At 41.0% G+C, this 19737-nt stretch overlaps 1 protein-coding gene across 3 annotated transcripts in view; it reads right to left on the bottom strand.

Annotated features, from left to right (window-relative positions):
- Positions 1 to 19737, bottom strand: part of TTBK1 (tau tubulin kinase 1) — a 157277-nt gene that overhangs the window by 94792 nt on the left and 42748 nt on the right. The window contains exons 3-4 of one of the 3 annotated variants that reach the window (XM_089529127.1): positions 6543 to 6690; positions 4439 to 4512 (exon numbers count right to left, since the gene is read on the bottom strand). The exons of 1 other annotated variant lie outside the window; for it this stretch is intronic. In XM_089529127.1, the coding sequence (XP_089385253.1) occupies positions 4439 to 4512; positions 6543 to 6690 (222 nt within the window). Of the gene's footprint in view, positions 1 to 1752; positions 1812 to 4438; positions 4513 to 6542; positions 6691 to 19737 lie in introns of those variants that run through there. One more of the 3 variants, XM_089529129.1, reaches the window with a different exon arrangement.

Here is a 19737-nt window from a genome sequence, read left to right as displayed (position 1 = left end):
ATTCAGTATTAGTGTTTTATTGATTGTATTTTGTATTATTGTATCATTTTTACTGATGTAATCCCACCTCGATCCTTGGGAGAGGTGAGAAATATAAATAAACATTATTATTATTATTATTATTATTATTATTATTATTATTGATGCAGCCTATAATTGCATTGGCTTTCTTAGCTGCTGCATCACATTACTGGCTCATGTTCAGCCCGTGATCCACCAAGACTTCTAGATCCCTTTCACATGCACTACCATCAAGCCAGGTGTCACCCATTCAGTATCTGTGCATTTCATTTTTATTGCTCCTGTTGAAATTCATGTTGTTGGTTTTAGCCAAACTTTCTAATATGTTAAGATCATTTTGAATTATGAATCTGTCCTCTGGGGCATTAGTAACCCCTCCTAATTTAATGTCATCTGCAAATTTGATAAAGCATGCTCTCTATTCCATTATCCAAGTCATTGTAGAATAGCACTGGGCCCAGGACAGAACCCTGTGGCACTCCACTTCTAACTTCTGTCCAGGATGAAGAGGAACTTTAGGTGAGTACCCTTTGGCTTCGGTTGGTCAACCAAGTACAAATCCACCTAATGGTCACATTGTCTAGCTCACATTTTACTAGGTTTTTTGAAAGGATATCACAGGGACTTATTACTACTACTACTACTACTACTAATTTCATTTGTACAGTCATCCCTCTGGATTCGCGGGGGCTAAGGGCGGAGTACCATCATGAATATGAAAATTCATTAATAATGAGGAGGGGGACTGGTGCGCGCACATGTCTCCCTTCCGAAGTCTCAAACAGCTCTAGAAAGCTGTCTGAGGTGCTGAAAGGGCAGGGCAATGCATGTTGACCACTGCCTCCTTCTTTCCCAAGGCTTGACAGAGTTCTGGAGACTTCTCTCATGCCTTGGGAGGGAAGGAAGGAGGGAGGGTGGGCTGGCTGGCTGGCTGGCTGCTTCTTCCTTCTTTCCCCAGGCTTGAGATGGGTTCGGACACACACACACCCCTCATGCCTTGGGGACGAAGGAAGGAAGGCGCAACAGCAGCTTCAGGGAGCTGTATTATTCCCGAGTCCATAGCTGTACACGCGTATCCTCTCGACTGTTCTTTCTGTCCTTGGCTTTTCTGTCACTCACAGGGGAAAAGCCTGGGAGGGACAGAAGGGAAGGACTACACATGCACACAGCTAGGGACTTGTGAATAATCAAAGCCACGAATCCCAAAGCCGCAAATCTGGAGGGACGACTGTATACCGCCTTTCTCCCAGAAGGGCTCCAAGGTGGCTCACAGATAAAAACATTAATTTCTTACTTTCTTAGAAGACACAATGCTGCAAAAAAGAAAGGGAAGGTGAGGGAAGGGAAGGGAACTCAACTTGGTGCTGCCTAAAATTATTACACCTTTACCAGACTCTACCACTTTTGTAGCTAGTTAACAAAAGCCTCATCTTCACAAGTGAGGTGGAAAGGACAAAACAAATAAACAGGTTAGCAAGCCTTATTCTGGAAACATCTTCTGTAGTCAGTTTGTTCACTATACAGCCCATTTACAGAGTCTTCAAATTTTCATTAATCAAAGACATGAAAGACTTAACCATGAACCTGGACCTCATATAGTCAAAATGCATTTGAGCTAGCAGTGTATCTGTTTTGGATTTTTTAAAGGCACACTTATCCAGTTTAGTACAATATTATAATTATTCCCTTGGGAACAAATATTATGTGTGCCTGTGAAAAAATAATTCTCACCATTCTTCCTTCTCTTCGAGCTTTGGCAAAGGACATGTATCAGCAATTTTATGTTTTACGTTCATGCATCTGTTTTATTTCATCAGGAGCTCTTGAACTAGAAAACAGTGGATCTTGAGCTGATTAGCAGAGCAGTTACAATCAGGGGTAGCCACAGTGACGGTACAAAACATCAAGACTCCAGAAGTCAGAAGGACTCAGGTAAGAGAGGGAGGAGGAACTGCTGCTGCTCCCAGAATTTGATTTGCGTAAGCATTACTTTTGGCTCTGGGGTGTCTATCACCCTTCTCTACCTTCCTGTGTACCCAACCACTTATTCAGGGATATCAAAACAGCCATTGATTTGTGCTACCCTTCTCATTTTCTCCTTCAGTGCAGATTCTCAGTGGAAGAAGCCCCATTTTTATTTCACCTTCCCCCTGTTCTTTATTACTCTGAGTGAAAATGACCAAGCACAGCCTGTCTTCATTGAAACTACACTACACCAGCTTTCAACAACCAGCCCTCCAGTCTGCTCACTCCACTCCACCCATGTTTAAGGAAGCAGAGGCCATAATTCTGGGTCAGAAAAAAAGCTTTAAAGTTTTCTTGCACAGTCTAGTAAAGGTATATTAATTCTCCTTCCAAAATTGCTATTACTGTAATATTGTTATTAGGCCAATCAAAAAGTTACAAAAAATGTGGCAAGCTTTTAAGATATTAAGGGTGGTGTACAGACCGCCCCTTTGGGGTGGCCTGCACCCGTCCCTTTCCCCGACAGATCGGGGCCTCAGCTGCCACAGCAGCAGCCCCGAGGCTCCAATCTACTGCTTTTCCCCGCAGCCTGGAAAGGGGTGTCCTTGGGGCTTCATGCCCCACAGACACCCCGACAGCAGCAGGGAAAAAGAGAAAGGGGCCGCTTGGCCCCTTTCTCTTTTGTGTCGCTGGCGTAGCCGTGTAAAGGCTGCACCAGCAACACAAACAAAGGAAGGAGCTCCGTTTTGGAGCTCCTTCTGGCGCTGCTGAAAGGACGCCACAGGTGCCCTTCAGCGGTGCCAAGATGACACGTCCACGACGCCCCATTTGGAGGCGGTGCAGCCGTGACATCATAATGGCAGCGCCCATGTAGAAAGGACAACGTACTAGGGTTGCAGGGCATCTGGAAAGGATGCCCCAAGGCAACCCTAGTATGCTTTCCGCTGGTCTGTACAGCACCAAGATCTCTTCAAAAAGCACAATACAAGGCAGTTTAAAAAAGAAGAAAAATGGGGCTGTTCTTGCTGTTCAGAGTTCAACTATGTACGGGAGAATCCAGAATGACTGAAAAGTCCTAGGTTTTGTTCCTGTTGTTGCTGATTTTTATACTGGGTTAAAATAAACTGACCTGGGGAGCTGATATAAAAACTCTCTGGCAATACCAGGAGCTCACAGAAAATATTATGTGATAAACAAAATGTATGTGAATAAAAGATATATAAAATCACAAGTAGCAAACAAAATTGGGACTTTCTTGTCTTTTTAATCTGTCTGGATGTGTTCTAAGAGTTCTTTCTGACTTTCTTCCTGCTTCTTTGCCTGCCCTATTATTCCTGGCCTAAACAGCAGTGGCTTTGCTTAAAGCAGAGAAAAGAAACCTCTAGCCTGGAACAGATACAATCTGGCATCCAAAATTAAGTTAAGCTATAGAAAAAGTGGGTGCTGCTCCCAGGAGCAAGTACAAATAGAGAGGAGGGGCCATGTTTGGGAGGAGTATGTCATTTTACCCTGTGGGGTTAGCAGCCAAGAAGGCTGAGTGGGACTGTTGTGAGGTACAGTTTGAGGGATTTTAGTTACCCCATTTAGGGACAAGAGAAGTCCAGAATTAAAGTGTGTGTTGATATCCTGCAGGATTACAACTAGGAAAGCTGTGGAAAATATTAGGAGCCACCTGAGGAGCTGATGAGGTTAAGAGTAGTTAAGCAGATGAAGTTCAGCTAAATTCAACTTGAATTAACAGCTAAAGAAACTGGCTATAGGTTCTTTGTGGACCAAGAGTGAAAGGAAATGTACATAGTATCAAGTGAGAGAAAGTGATAAGATTTGTAACTACTAAAGCAATTTGAACACTGTAACAAGCTTGAATAATATCCACTAAGAAAGATACAACAATAAGCTTTGTTTGTAAATAAAGTTCTTTCCATTGTTTTCAACAAGAAGTTGCCTGAAGTGTTGTTAAAGATAACATCATACATGCTACCAAACATATTTAAAATGCTACCAAGAAAGAAAATACTCTTTATTATTTAGAACACTTCAGATAGTGGGTGTGTAGTTATAAATTCACAACTGGTGCCAAGTTGTTTTAAAACCCCAGAGTGCTGGCATTAGAAGAGAGTACTGGTGTGGTAGTCATAAGTGAGAGATCCAAGTTCGAGGGTCTCCACACATATTGGTAGCAGCCAGAGACATACAGTGTAAAAAGGTTTAAGAGATTTGGAAGTATCATGTTGTTGCATCTGTCATAGTCTCTCCTAACCAAATTTAAATAAACTCCCTTCCCTTCCAAATGCTTTGTGATGTACTGAGAGAAAGGGAAAAAAATTTTTACATAGTATTTGTCCAAAAATGTGTTCATCTCAAAAAGATGCCTGGCTCGCAATAATGACCCTGGCAGTAACATTTATGGAACCCTTCCCCCCTCAAAAAAATAGAATGCGTAAAAACTCACCTGAAGCTGCATAACAACGTAGTTAAACTTCTCATTCCTGCCACAACCAATAAATCTACAAACATGATCTTTCCCTGCAATCAATAAAGACAAACATCATAATATGTAATCAGTCAACATTTTGACAATTTGTGGCTACTGTTCAATCAGGAAAGCCGTTTTCACACTGTCTTCCCAGGATCCGTGGGGTCCTTCTTTGGACAACTCAAAAATAGTAGACAAACGTATTAAAAAGATAGCTTGTCGGCCCCTTGCAATGTTAAGTGGCAAGAGAGTGTATTTTACTCTCTATTCTCAGTTAACATGAGGCAATGGTGATGCCCCAAAAAATTGGGAAGGATTTCCTGTGAACATACTATATCCTGCCCGAAAAACATGCTCCTGAATTTTCTACAATGCACAAAGATTCTTCGTGGAAAAGACTGTATGGAGCATATTCCCTGCAGGTACAAAAACTAGATATGATCTGACCACAACTCTCACAGTATGGACTGAGGCTACATGTTGTAGCCACTATGCTGAAAATAAACAGATCTGGTAAGGACCACAATGGAATGGTCTTGTATTCCATGATGGAAGAAAAGTGAAACAAAAATGTACTAAGTAATATAGACTAAAGCAGTACAACAAAACAAGGCAAGCCTGAGAAGGTGAGATTTGCTAACAGCATAACAAAGAAACATAACACAGTCTTTTTTCCATTAATGCTTCAACATTTATATCACTCAGCATTTTCTGATATATATAAAGAACCTTCAAATAGCTTGGGTTCTGTAATCTAACAGATCATCTCTGTATTAATCTCCCATTACAGTTACTATTAAGGTGCTTATCAAACTACACAGTTATAGCATTATATTCCACTTTAATTGCATTGGCAGCATCTTATTGTATCCTGGGATTTGTAATTTAGGGGGCATTTAAAATTCTCAGCCAGAAACCCTTGGGTCTCACTAAATTACAAACTTCAGAATTCTACAGGATCTTGCCATGACAGTTAAAGTGGAATATAGCACTGTAAATGTGTACTATAATAAGGATCTCAGTCACAAGCACCTTCTTAAATGAACCATCTATTCATGAAGGCATGTAGACTCCACCTTAGTAATTGGCCCCAACTCTAAATTCTGCTTCTACTGGGGTTCGCCAATGCCTGAGTTTCTTTGCAAAGTAACATATAAGGAAGAGATATCAGATGTGATTTCACTACAACTCTCCTCATTTCTAACAAGTAGTCAGTAGTGATGGGGGCTGTAGTGTAACAACATTTGTGAAGCCAAGGTTGGGAACTAGTCAACTATATAAAACATCCTCTTAGCTGAGAAAACAATTTATGTATCAGTAGGGACTACTGAGTGCTGCAGTACTGTATCTGGGCTGCAATGACTAAGAACATTTAAAAAGCAATCCCAGTCCACAAGTAAAAGCAATCTGAATTGCTCTTTAGTTTTCCTTAAGTGTCCTTGGTGTTATCAGTTTTTCCTGTACTTGTGCATACATGTCTAGCAAAATAATATTAGTTATATTTCTCACATGTCCGATGCCACTGCAGGCCAGGAAACATACTTTGGTGGGTTATAGACCGCCCATTTGGGGCGGTCTGGACCCGCCCCTTTCCCCGGAATATCGGGACCTCAGTGGCCAGAAAGGCAAAACGCCGCTTCCCCGCAGCCTGAAAAGGGGTGTCCCTGGGGCTTCAAGCCCCAAGGACACCCCGCGGTGGCGAGGAGAAGAGAAAGGGGCCGCTTGGCCCCTTTCTCTTTTAGTCCGCTGGGCGTAGCCATCTGAAGGCTGCACCCAGCGGACTAAACCAGGAAGGAGCACCGAAACAGAGCTCCTTCCTGCTCCATGTTCAGGACGCACTAAGCGCCCTGGCGCGGAGCAAGGACGTCACATCCGCGCCGCCCCGTCTAGAGGCGGTGCGGCCGTGACGTCCTCACGGCGGCGGCCGTATGGAAGGGCCGCCGCCGTTTAGTGCGTGACGAGCACGCACTAGGGTTAGGGCGGTGCGGAAGCACTGCCCTTTTGTAACCCTAGTGCGTGCTCGTCACACACTAAAGTGCCGGTCTGTAACCGGCCTTTGTAAAACGATGTTATCTCCTACCTTGTAGCTTTTTTAGGACGGCCACCTCCATCTTAAGGACTTGCTTTGGCTGCTGGGCTGACTCCACCTTCAGAGCCACATTCTCACGGGTCAAGAGATCCATTGCTTCATAAATCTCCCCAAAGCCACCACCACCAATCTTCTTCAGCTGAACAAAAAGCAAATCATTACCACACATATCTCCCAAAGAAAGCCCACATTTAGTTTGTTCACAGTGTCAATCCACACAATCACTGTGGCAGAGATATTTGAAGAATAATATCAAAGCATACAATTATTATCATTATTATTATTTGCAAAATAATAAGAAGATTATTTTGTGGAAGATTATCTTCATGTTCAAACAAGTGCTTTCACAAAAGCTAACACCACAACAAAGGGTCACACACTCAAAGATACAATGTAGAAAAATGAAAAGTACTTGTGATCTCAATCATTTAATTACTGTACTTGTTTCACTGAAACTTTTTTATGCAAAAGCACCATGCAGGGTAGCTTAAACATTAAAAAATTATAAAAGAAATAATTTAAAATACATAATTGGCAGTGTGAACCAAAACTTAACATACACATGCTCTCTATCTCTCTTATATACACACACATAGCCTGTGATAATAAAACGGTGTTCAGTAATATTGTAGTAGGGCTGTGGGAATATTTAACCTGCCCTTCAATTTCAACTCCTGATATACCCACTTGCTTTGATTACTAAGCCACAGTATGTCTACTGCTACAATTCCCATCTTACTGTATATACTCATTTATAAGCCTAGACATTTTAGTCAAAAAATTATTCAAAAAAACTGAGTTGACTCAGTCAATGTAAGTCAATGGATCCATGTAAGTACTTCAACTTTTATTAAAAGAAAAAAGGAATCATCCCCTGGAAGAAGGCAAGAGCATAATCTGTCCTGGAAGCACTGACTCTCCTGCCCTCTACTCTCTCATCCATCCGGGCTTTAGTATGACCACAAACAGTTATGCCTGTTGGTATTTTGTAAGTTCTTTGGCATTTTTTCCTTTATTTCATCCTTTAGATCCTTTGTTACATGCCCCTAGATTTTACCCTTGACTTACCAACAGGTCGTATCAAAATTCATAATTTTGGGTCCAAAACCTGACATCAGCTTATACAATAGATTGATTTATAGTCAAGTATATATAGTAGTCTCTTCCTCTTCTGCTGCCTCTGCCTCCTCCTCCTCCTCCTGAACTTTTTGAGTTCTGGAAGAACCGTGGATTTTAGGACTAACAGTAAGCATGCATGCTGGAGACACATATTCAACCCCTCCCGTGTTCTCTTCCATGAGCCACTCAAACTCTATGGCTTCCTGGATTGATATTAAGCATATGCATTGCCTGAGATTGGTGTTTAAGGGTGTATATCTCCATATATGACAAGCACATCACAAACATCATAATCTCCAGCCAGAATAGCAGGAAGAGGATTCTGGACAGTCTATGTAGCCAGGTCGCATCTCCCATAACTTCAGGTTAACAGCTCCTGCAGCAAACACTGTCCTTGCACCCCTACCATCTTAACCATCTGTTGCATTAGCTTCCCAATGATATGCTTGCTCTTGCTAATCTCCCCATAGCTGCCTTTGAAGCCACCAGTGAGAAATTTCTGAAGCTGCCCACAGTCATGCCCGGCCCATACATCTGCATATCCAGGCCCCCCCATAACCTCAAGCACAGCAGTCTGGGTCACCTGTGCTAACTTCATAGCTTCCGTCCAAAGCTGAGAGCCATTCAAACAGGTTTGCTGCATCTTCGTGTAAAGGGAAGCCATAGCATTTAGCAGATGCTGTGCCCCTACCAAAAGTTCTTGTCACTACCCCTGTTGTTATTGGTGAGAACAGGGTCTCCTGCAACCCTGTGAGTCATACAGTCTCACTCCTTCTGTGTGAAGGGGCAAACCTTGATGGGAACTCAGTAACAGTGGAAGGCTCCAGAAGGCAAGCTGTTTCACAATCTGGATATACACAAGTCCATTAGCTGCCAGTCAGTTTCTGGCTACAATTCAAAGTGCTGGTTATGACCTATAAAGCCCAATATGGTTTCGTTCCAGGCTATATGACTGACCTGACCATATTCCCATATGATTCTAGACATACCTTGAGATCCTTCTTTCAATCCTACCACTTTCACAGGTATGGTTGGTGGTGACATGAATTAGGGCTTTCTTGATAGCTGCTTCTAGACTCTGGAATGCCCTTCCTAGAGAGGCTTCTTGCTATCCTTCTGAGAGCAGGCAAAAATATTTTTCATTCTAACATTTTTATAACTAAAGATTTTTAGAAAAGAGGGAGAGTGTTGTTTTAAATCAGGGGTCGGCAACCCCTGGCCCGCGGGCTGGATGCGGCCCGCGGAGGTGGCAGGACTGGCCCCAGCCCAGGCCTGCCGCCGCCACTGCCACTGCCGCGCGACCGCGCTGCCCTCCTTCTCCACCACTGCGCGGAGGAGGAAGAGGAGGGCCACGCGGCCTGGGGCAGAGGAGGCAAAGGGGGAAGCCCCACGCCGCCCTCCCCGCAGCCCCGTGCTGCCCTCCCTGCCTCCCCGCGCTGCCCACCTCCTTCTCCTCTGCCTCCTCCGCCCCGCCCCCAGACCGCGTGGCGCATGGAGGAGAAGAAGGAGAAAGAGGAGGAGGGGGGAGCAGAAGGAGGAGGAGGAGGAAGAGGAGGAGGGGGGAGGAGAAGAAGGAAGAGGAGGAGGGGGAGGAGAAGGAGGAGGAGGAGGAAGAGGAGGAGGGGAGGAGAAGGAGGAGGAGGAGGAGGAAGAGGAGGAGGAGAAGAAGGAGGAGGAGGAGGAAGAGGAGGAGGAGGAGGGGGAGGAGAAGAAGGAAGAGGAGGAGGGGGAGGAGAAGAAGGAGGAGGAGGAAGAGGAGGAGGGGGCGGAGAAGAAGGAGGAAGAAGAGGAGGAAGAGGAGGAGGAGGGAGGAGAAGAAGGAGGAGGGGGAGGGGAAGGGGGAGGAGGAGGAGGAGGAGGAGGAGGGGGAGCAGAAGGAGGAGGAGGAAGAGGAGGATGGGGAGCAAAAGGAGGAGGTGGTGAGTGTCCAGAGGCCTCAAGGTTTTTTTAAATTTTATTTTGTGTGCTTTAAGTGCTAACAAGTCTCCCTTGCTTTGACAATGATAGGGGGGTGGTGGTGGTGGTGGTGATGGTGATGGTGATGATGATGATGATGATATGAGTCAGCTTAAGAGGCATGCAGGCACTGTTTCTGAAGCCAAGAGAGTGTGACTTTCCAAAGTGCCTTTTCTGTGTGTTTTTGGTTCTTTAATGGTGATATTGATATCAGAAAGCCTCTGAGGCAAGGCCAATGTAAATTGCTGTGATTTTTACAAACTCATGCGCAGTGAAGAAAAACTTGGTCCCTTGACCAAGTACACACTTCTGAGAAGTACACTTGGTGCAAGAACTGTGAAACCACCTTGACATGTTCAGTATGCATAGCCATGTGAACCCATGTTCAGTGTGAAACCCAAAGAGTTTGGTTATGCAATAAGCCTCTGAAATATGCAAGAGGCCATCTTAAGTAAAGCCATGTTCAATGCCCAAATGTGCTGTTTGGAATGGGGGGAAGGGGGGATTGGCCAGAAAGGGAAGTCCATTTCTGCCATCTGTCTAGGAATAATGCCCAAATGTCCTCCATTTTGATCATGCCTAAGAAACATGCATTTATATTAACATTTTTTAAAAACCATCAATTTTTTTTGCATGTCCTCCATTTTTTAAAAATGTGTCCTACATTTGAAAATGTTGCCCTATATTATTTAATTATTTAATTATTTATTTTTTGGATTCGGCACACACACACACACACACACACACACCCCGTTGTCTTGGGGACACCAACCCAGCCCCCGGCTCAAAAAGGTTGCCACCCCTGTTTTAAATTGTACTATTTAAAACTGCTTTTTTCAAGCATATGTTTTAAGTGGTTTTAATACTGATAATATTTCAATTCTATTTTAATGTTAATCTTTGCTATGTCTTTAACTATAACTGGTAGTTTTCAAAGAAATAGCCATGTTAAGTCTCTTGCAGCATAAAAAGGAGGAAGGGATGGAGGGGGGGAAATGTGGCAGCGCCTCTAAGACTAACTACTTTGTGTTTTAGCAAGAGCGTTCGTGGATATAAACCCACTTCTTTGGATGCAGTGCCAAGTGATATTAAGGCCTCAGGTATAAAGCACATTTATAGAGTTGTAGGAGTGGGACAGAATGTAGTGGGATCCAGAAAGATGCAAATTATGTCTTTTGCCCTAAATTTTGAAAGGGCTGGACAAGACAATGCAGGTCTTTCAGATCTTTACAGTGTCCTGTTAGTGTTGATGTGTGAAAGCAATAAATCTGCTTACCAAAAATCAGTTTTCTTGGGTTCAAAATCTTCGCTGAGAAGATTCCTTTGTTTAAATGTGTGGTAGTGAGGACTCATGTATTAAGATATGAAACCATTGTCTTTGTTCATACCCCTGCTAATGGACTGGAATTTGTGAATATAATTTAATTCAGCTGTTTCTCATTCTAGTTTTCTTTTGTAATTTCCTTGTGCAAGGATCAAAGCTAATTCCAAGAAGGTTGAAATGTACTGCAAATAGTTTTTGTGTAAAATGTCAGATTTGTGTCCATTAATCCTCTTGCCTAAAGACTGTCCTGTTTTTCTAATATAGAGTGTAGAGGAGCATTGCTAGCATAGGATGGCATATATCACATAAGAGGAAGAACAAGTAAATGTTTCTCTGATGTTGTGCATTGTGTTATAGGCCCCTGTAATATTGCTCCTAAAGTAGATGTGGGGACAGATTTGGCATCTGGGTTTGTGGCAGAGTATTGTTCCCATATTACATGTTATGTATCCTATTGTAAGTTAGTGGTTAAGATTTGGAAACTAACTGTAGGCCAATAAAGACCTGTCTCCCAAAACTTATGAGGGAGCCATGTCAATATCCAGAATTGGTTGTAGCTCACTGATTATGTATTTGAGTGGTCTCAGCTGGCCATTCTAGATGACCACTGGAGTTCTTCTATATTTTTGTTTTGGTTTGTTTTGTAGTACAGGTTTTGTACTACACAACCTTTTGTTTTGTAGAACAGGTTGAGTGTCCCTTATCCGAAATGTTTGGGACCATAGGTTTTCCCGGTTTTTTCCGTTTTTTAATTTTATTTATTTATTTTGGAATATCTAGTAGCGATCTAGTGTAACAAAGCTAAGAAATGGTCCCAGTGCAGCAGCTGAGGCAAAAGCAAGCTCTGGCCACCAGGTGAACATTCTTTGGGCTTCCTCACCTTTGGTGAGGCACCATCCACTTGCTTCTGCCTTATGAAGAAGCAAACAAGAACATTGCAGTCTCTACCTCAGAGGCAGAAGAAGGTGGCTGGCAGGCTCCCCAGGGCCTGAAGAATACATGCATGGTAGCTGGAGCTTATCACTGCCTTCACTGCTGCCCTATGGCATTTTACATATAACTGTCTCTTGTGAGCCTGCATTTTGACTGCAACATGTCATATGAGGTCAGGAAAACAAAAAGTTTCAGATTTTGAAGTATTTTGGATTTTCATTGTTAGAAATCAAAGATATAGCCATGTTAGTCTGTATGTAGTGAGTCAATATGTAGAGCGATCTAGTAGCACCTTTGTAACTAACTGAAAGAAGTTAGTAGCATAAGCTTTTGTAGTCTTAAGTCTACTTCTAAATGCATCTGAAGAAGTAGACTTAGGCCTGTTACAGACTGCCAAAATAAAGCTGCTTCGGGTCTCTTTGAAGGTATGCTATTTAAATGATGCATGGGTCCTAAGATTCCGGAGGTCGCGCCAAAGCCACACTCCATTCCTAAGCACACGAGTGCAGCTTTGGTGCAGCTTCTGGATTCTTAGGGTGCATGCATCATCTAAACAGCATACGTCCAAAGAGACCCGAAGCAGCTTTATTTTGGCAGTCTGTAACAGGCCATTAGTCTGCGAACGCTCATGCTGCCAACTTCTTTCTTCCAGTTAGTCTCAAAGGTCTACAAGATCTCTCTACATTCGGATTTTCATATAAGGGATACTCAGCTTGTACATGGTTCCTTGGTACTAATCTTGCCTTGTTGATTTGTTCTTCACCTGCTTAGGTGGGGATTGTAGTTTGAGAAATGCCTACGGTATTGTAAATCTAAGGGTCTTGTGTGTGTGTCTCTCTCTCTCTTTCAGCGTCAGACTCACCCAAAGTCAACCCAGAGGGTTTCTGTGGCTGAGCGGGAATTGGAAGCCTGCAAACCCAGAGTGGGAGTCCAGTGCTCAAACCACTGAACCAGCCTCCTCTCTCCACTCATTCCGATCTGCAGACCAGGTGCCAGCCAAGGACAGGTCCAACTCCCCTACCTGAATCTCCCCAGGCAAAAAGGGGAAAACGAACCCCAGATTGGACCAGGACACCCACTCAAAGGCAGAGAGAGCCTCTCAGCATGGGCCTTTCCCTTCTTCCTTCCGCTTCCTCACCTTCTTCCTTCTCTTCCTACACTCCCCTTTTCCTCCTCTTCACCCCCTTCCATTTCTTCTTCCTCCCCTTCCTCCTCCTCCACCCTTCCTTCCTCCTCACAGTAAGGGCTATCATGATGATTGACACATGAGCAGCATAAATGGGGATGGCAATCATGGCAAAATAAAGCAATTTCACTGCCAATAAGGAAAAGATCTGCTTTATGATGGGAACAGGGGACCTTTTGAAATCAATTACCAACGTGGGCAGAGCCGAATCAGAAATTGGACTATACTGTAAGTGGGAATGAGCCCTAAGAATAAAGCTAAAGAAGAACACTAAACCAACCACTATGACAAATTACAACATGAAGAACTTCCCTGTAGAATTCAGATAATGTTTTAAAAAAATAGATCTGCACTATTAAGCCTAATTGACTGGGAGCCCAAAGAACTCTGCACTGAAGCAAGGGACATTAGCAGGGAAGAATGCAAAAAGACACTATCTGTAGCCAAAAACTGAGAGAGGTCCCAATGGCTGACAGATGAAACTCTTAAAGCAGATAAGAAGCAAAAGTAAATGGGGACAGAAATAGACTCAGAAACCTAAATATAACTATTCTAAAACTTGTGTTCAGGGACAAGGAGAACTACTATAATATCAACACAGAGAAATGTAAGATGATAAGAACAACAACAACAAAAAGGAAGAACAAGAGAATCCTTCCACAAGATCTGAAAAATCAAAGGGAAATTTAAACAAAGGGTGGGAATGCTTTATGACCAGCAGAGAAATACATTACATGACCAAAATCAAATAAAAAGACGATGGAAACAATGCAGTGGAGAACTATAGAAAAGAAATGAAAGGGTGACAGATTTATTCAAGGAAGACCCATTTGGAGATGAACCCAGAGCACTTGGGATAAATAAATCACCAAGCACAGATAGCATACCAATACAGTTGCTTCAAGCTACAGAGACAAAATCTATGCTAGTTCTAATGAAAATCTGTCAAGAAATATGTTAAACAAAACAATGGCCCACAGATTGTAAACATTCAATATATATTCCAGTCCCCAAGAAAGAGGGCATCAGGGATTGCAGTAGCCACAGGACTAAGCGACTCCTTATTCTTTGAGGTGAAATCTAGAGATTTGGCCTAATAATTTTAAAATTTGATTTCTTATTACCTCCTTTCTACACGCCATTAAAACTTTCTATACAACTCTCTGCATGATTAAACCTGAGCATCCCAAATTGCAAAAAGCTGCACTCATTACTAGGTACTTATCCAACAAGAATGATCTACAGTTGGCCCTCCACATTTGCAGTTTTGACTTTTGCGGATTAGATTTTTTGCTGATTTGATTAATATGTTCGTCCTAAGAATCTCTAGGTCCTCTAGCATGACTCTGCCAGAGGCCAATCACAGAGTTACACTGGAAAACCAGAAATTCTTAAAGAAAACACTTTCATAGGCATTTGTAGGTCCTCCAGGCAATTCTAAGGTCAATGTCTGGTGGATATTGGTCACAGAGTTGCACTGAAGGTCCCAGAGATTCCTAGTGAGGTGTTTTCTCAGGCTTAAAAATGTTTTGTTTTGTTTTTTGTGATTTTTGTTCATGTTCACAGGGCTGCTGCACCCTTAACTCCAGTGAATGTGGATGATCCAGTGTAGAATAATTTGCTACTCCTCTCCATCCCCCACCTTGCATTGTTCTGCTCTATCTTCCTGATATGTACACTACAGCCACCCCTCCTTATCCATGGATTTTTTATCCACAGCTTGAAAATGTTCAAAAAAGCATAAGTTTCAAATAGCAAATCTTGATTTTCCATTTTATATAAGGGACATCATTTTTACTATGCCATTATATTTAATGGGACTTGAGCATCCATGGATTTTGTTACTCATGAGGGATCCTGGAACCAAACCCCAGCAGATAACAAGGACCCACTGTACAACCGTTGTTACTCCAGGGTCAGGTCCCCAATCACTACTCTCATATTTGACATCAATTTAATATTAAAAGGGCTGTTGAGGTGGGTAGCCTAAGAGGCATCCCCACTGCAGAAACCTGGCCAAACCATATTTGGAAATTTGGTTGTCCCCTGCATGGGAGGAAGCAAGAGCACACACCACAAAGAGATCACCCAACTGACATCAGCATAATCCCTTTTCTATGCACAGTGATGTTGGGATTTTGACCTGAGTCATGGTTTTCCATACACAGACAAAAGCTATTTCCTCAGTGCAAGGAGTCTTCCTTTGTCTGAGGTATTTACGCCAATCTGCCAACCATTCTCTTTCCTTGGGAAAACCATTCAGCAATGAGGCAATCTATTCATCCCAAGATTGATGTCTCAGGATATGATTTTGGGTATACATGTCACTACTTAGACAATGGCAATTCAGTCTAGTTTGGAGAGGACAGAGCCTCTGTCCAACTTCTACTAGATTCCTCAATAAACTGGCCACTCCACTTGCTGCAGCAGCTATTGAGTCATCTCTATTTCAGACACCACCCCTCAATAGGAGCTATGTTTCAGGATTGGTACAGTATTTCCATAAGCAAGGCCTACAACTCCCTAACTTTCCCCACCTTTGTTTTATTAGTTTTTGTGTGTGAGAAAGAGAAAGCATGTGTCTGACCATGTGTTGACTATTTTAATTAAATAGTCTAATTAAAAATAGTAATAATTGTAAGCCCCTCTGAGAGCCTTTAGGGCTGAAGGGTGGGATATAAATATCATAAATAATAATAATAATAATAATAATAATAATAATAATTTTACTAATAAACTACACAACCTATTTGGAATTGCCTCTGGAGTTCTGTGTGGTTTGGAACCAGTAAACACAGAGTAGATCCCCGACTGAACATTGCTGCAGCCAAGGTATAATTTTAATTTGAGATAAATTAATTCCCCTATTAAATATTGTTTGTGAGCACCCTCCCGGGACCCCAGCTTTTTCAGTAACACCATTCTAATCAATTGAATTCCTCACCAAAGTAGAAAAGAAAGTAACAGGGAAGCAGCAGTCTTTCCACTGAGGCAGCTGGTGGCTGAGCATGTTGTCATCAGTTGACCTACAATTACCATGGACTACTGGAAAGGGGATTGAGAAGATTTCCATCACTATATGTTGTTTATAATTGTTTTTGTTGCAATTTTTTTGTTGGAAACCGCTATAATCTACACAGGAATAGTGGTATATAAATATTATTATTATTATTATTATTATTATTATTATTATTATTCAAACTAATTCACTTGACCTAGGGCAAGCCTTTTCATGACTAAGCCTTGCTTGTGAGTGAAACAAAGAAGCCAAGTAATATCCATGGTTTGAAAGCCACATATAAAAGGCAGAGGAGAGAGAGAGAGAGGGAAAGAGAATTTTGTATGATCAAAAATGGAATCATGAATTTTTGAGAAAAAGCATCTGAGCTGAAGTAACCCCTTTCCTCTGACATGTTCCCTTCTTCATCAACCCCTTTTAACATGGCTTATATAGCACTGGCGTGCTTCTAATCATAGACATCTATCATGGACTTTTTCATGAGGTTATCGTTCAGCTTTTGACAAGCCCTTTAACTTCCTTCTACCCTTTATCCAGGGCTCTGTCATTAAACCTGGACCTGACACACATAACATCTGTTACCATAACTCCATAATTGCCAAAATGGTGTACCTTGCTGCTGACAACACTGTTCCCACCAAGGGCAAATATAAATATAAACAGCATGCCTGATTGGTATAGATCACATCCAATTTAGCTGGCAAAAAGAAGTGACCAAGCAGACTTGAAGAACTATTGATCACTGAAGTACCTTCTTCCTGTCCCAAAAAGTGCTTCTGCTAACAGCAAGTGAGATAGGGAAAGCTAAAGAATGCAGGAAAATTCTGCAGAAGCCTGTGGCAGAATTTCTGCCAACAGCTCTCTCTTGTTAACAGATTTACAGTGACTTATTACTTCACCAGCCTAGGAAGAAATGGAAACAGAGAGGTCCCTTCTGGCTACGTCATCTGTAGACTGGGGCCATGCAAGGAAAAGCTGTCGGCTCAAATCCAACTGTACATAGGCAATATTATAATTACAAGACATGGCACAAATCATATGGACAACTGAAGACACAATCAGTGATGGTGATCTCTGCAGTCTTAGAGATAAATGAGTGATGTATTACAAGTCAAAACAATGTTCCATGAAAGAATCATTTCTGTTTTCAGAGCTGGAAGTCTTCTAAATTACAAAAATAATGGCAAAAATGACAACTGTTTTATGTTACCTACAGTATATTTTTATAACCACTAAGGCCCAAACTATACACTACAAGGAACTTGTGGTTGCCACCAAAAAAGCAGTCCTATATACTGATTACTTCTTTAAGGATTTATTATCCTTTAATTATAAGGATTACATTCAAAGCCAGCAATTCTATTGCTTCTGCAGATTTGGGAGCATCCACTATGGCCAGCATTGTCTTTCAATTTATTCCCCTCACTCAACCTGTAGCGAGTTTCATAATTCATTCAAGTATGACAATATGATAGCCAGTGTGGTGTAGTGTTTGAGCACTGGACTACACATCTGGAGACCAAGATTCAAATCCCTACTCAACCACAGAAACCCACTAGGCAAGTCACACACTCTCAGCCTCAGAGCAAGGCAAACCTCCCTTTGAATGAATCTTGCCAAGAAAACCCTGTGTCACCTTAAGATTGCCATAACAACTGTGGCTAGAGCAAACTGCTCTAGCAAGAAGAAATGGGGAGGTAAATGGGACATTGGGGGGGAGGGGGAAAGGAAGGGGGGAATAGGGGAGGAGATATGGGTTGCACGAATTGGAGCCATTGGAGAGGGGGGAAATTGTACTATGTTAGATAAACTAAAAATTTCAACTTTAAACACCAAAGGTCTTGGTTCTGTGATCAAAAGAAGAAGAACTGAAGCACTTTTGAAGGTGGAGAAAGCAGATATCATCTTTCTTCAGGAAACGCATCAACGGAAAGAGGCCCAGAATGAATTGAAATTGAATTGGGCAAAACATTATGAAAAAGCATTCAGGAACTCTAAATCAAAGGGAGTGGCAATAATAATTGCAGAAAAATGTAATTTTGTAATAAATAATGTATTAAGGGATGATGAAGGAAGATATATAATAATACAGGGGGAATTAGGTGAAGATAAGTATGTATTAGTTAATATATATGCCCCAAATGAAAAACAAGAAGAATTTTACAAGAAAGTATTTTAAAAAGTGGATGATGTGCAAGAACCATATGTGATTTTGGCAGGAGACTTTAATATGCAAATGGATAAGATATTAAAGATAAATCTAACCCCTCAGTAAAAGATAAATATAGAAATATAACAAGTTTAAATAAAATAATGAAGAAAAGAGAATTTAAAGATTGTGGAGACTCGTAAAAGGGGATGAAAAGAAATATACATTTTATTCTGCTGTACATAAAACTTATACTAGAATAGATTATATTTTTGTTTCAAAAATATGATAAATAAAATTTTAAATACAGAAATATCAAATATAAAGGTAACAGACCATGCTTTGGTGAATGTAGAAATTCTTATTAAGAAAGATTACAAACAAAGAGGTGGAGGTTAAATACCAAGATATTGAATTATAAAGATATAGTAGATAAAATTGGAAAGGAATGGCAAGAAACATGGGATATAAATAATAAAGATGTGGCAAAAGGTTTGTTATGGGATAAGATGAAGGCAGTAACAAGAGGAACATGTATAAAAGAATCACATAACCTTCAAAAAAGACAAGAAGAAAGAAAAAAGAAATTAGAAACAGATATACAACAATTAGAGAATAAATATATAGTTAACAGAAATAAGCAGATTTATGTGGAATTAAGGGCAAAAAGGGAGGAATTGCAAAAGATAGAAATAGATGAAGTACAAGAAAATTTGATTTACTTAAGAAGGGAATATTTTGAATATAGTAATAAAAACTCAAAAATGCTGGCCAGGTCCACACATAAAAAGAAAATGGAAATTATGATAAACATAGTGAAGGATAGATCTGGGACGATGTGTAGATTGATGAAAGAAAAAATAAAGATTTTTGAAGAATTTTATAAAGATTTATATCAAGCAGGAAAAAACCCATTAGATAAAATAGAAAATTATGTAGGAAAAAATTGGGGACAAACAATAAAGGAGGAAGATAAAGAACTACTGGAACAACCCATTGAAAAGACAGAGATAATGGAGGTAATTAGAAAATTAAAAAATGAGAAAATGGAATGGACGGTTTGGGACCTGAATACTATAAAGTGTTTAAAAGATATTAATCCCAAAGTTGTTAGAATTATATAATGGAATAATACACGGAGAGAAAATTCCTGCATCATGGTATCAATCATTAGTAATATTAATATATTGTAATAATTTAATAAAAGTAATAGTTAATGATGGAATTACAAAGGAAATAAAAGTAACGAGAGGTACAAGACAAGGATGCCCGCTTTTACCAATATTATTCGCAATGGTTATAGAAATGTTAGCAAATGTTATAAGGAAAGATAGTTGTTTGGAAGGAATAGGACTGGAGAAAAAACATAAAATCAGTTTATTTGCCAACAACACGTTATTAACTATTAAAGATCTAAAGGACAAAATAGGGAAAATTAAAGAACATTTGAATCTATTTGGATAGATAACAGGACTTCAAATTAATTGGAATAAATCAGAA

Source organism: Sceloporus occidentalis, unplaced genomic scaffold (genome assembly GCF_023333645.1).
Source record: "Sceloporus occidentalis isolate IW3139 unplaced genomic scaffold, rSceOcc1.0.p SCAF_6, whole genome shotgun sequence".
NCBI lineage: Eukaryota > Metazoa > Chordata > Lepidosauria > Squamata > Phrynosomatidae > Sceloporus > Sceloporus occidentalis.
The sequence above is the reverse complement of the archived record's forward strand: the minus strand, read 5'-3'. Positions and strand labels throughout refer to the sequence as shown.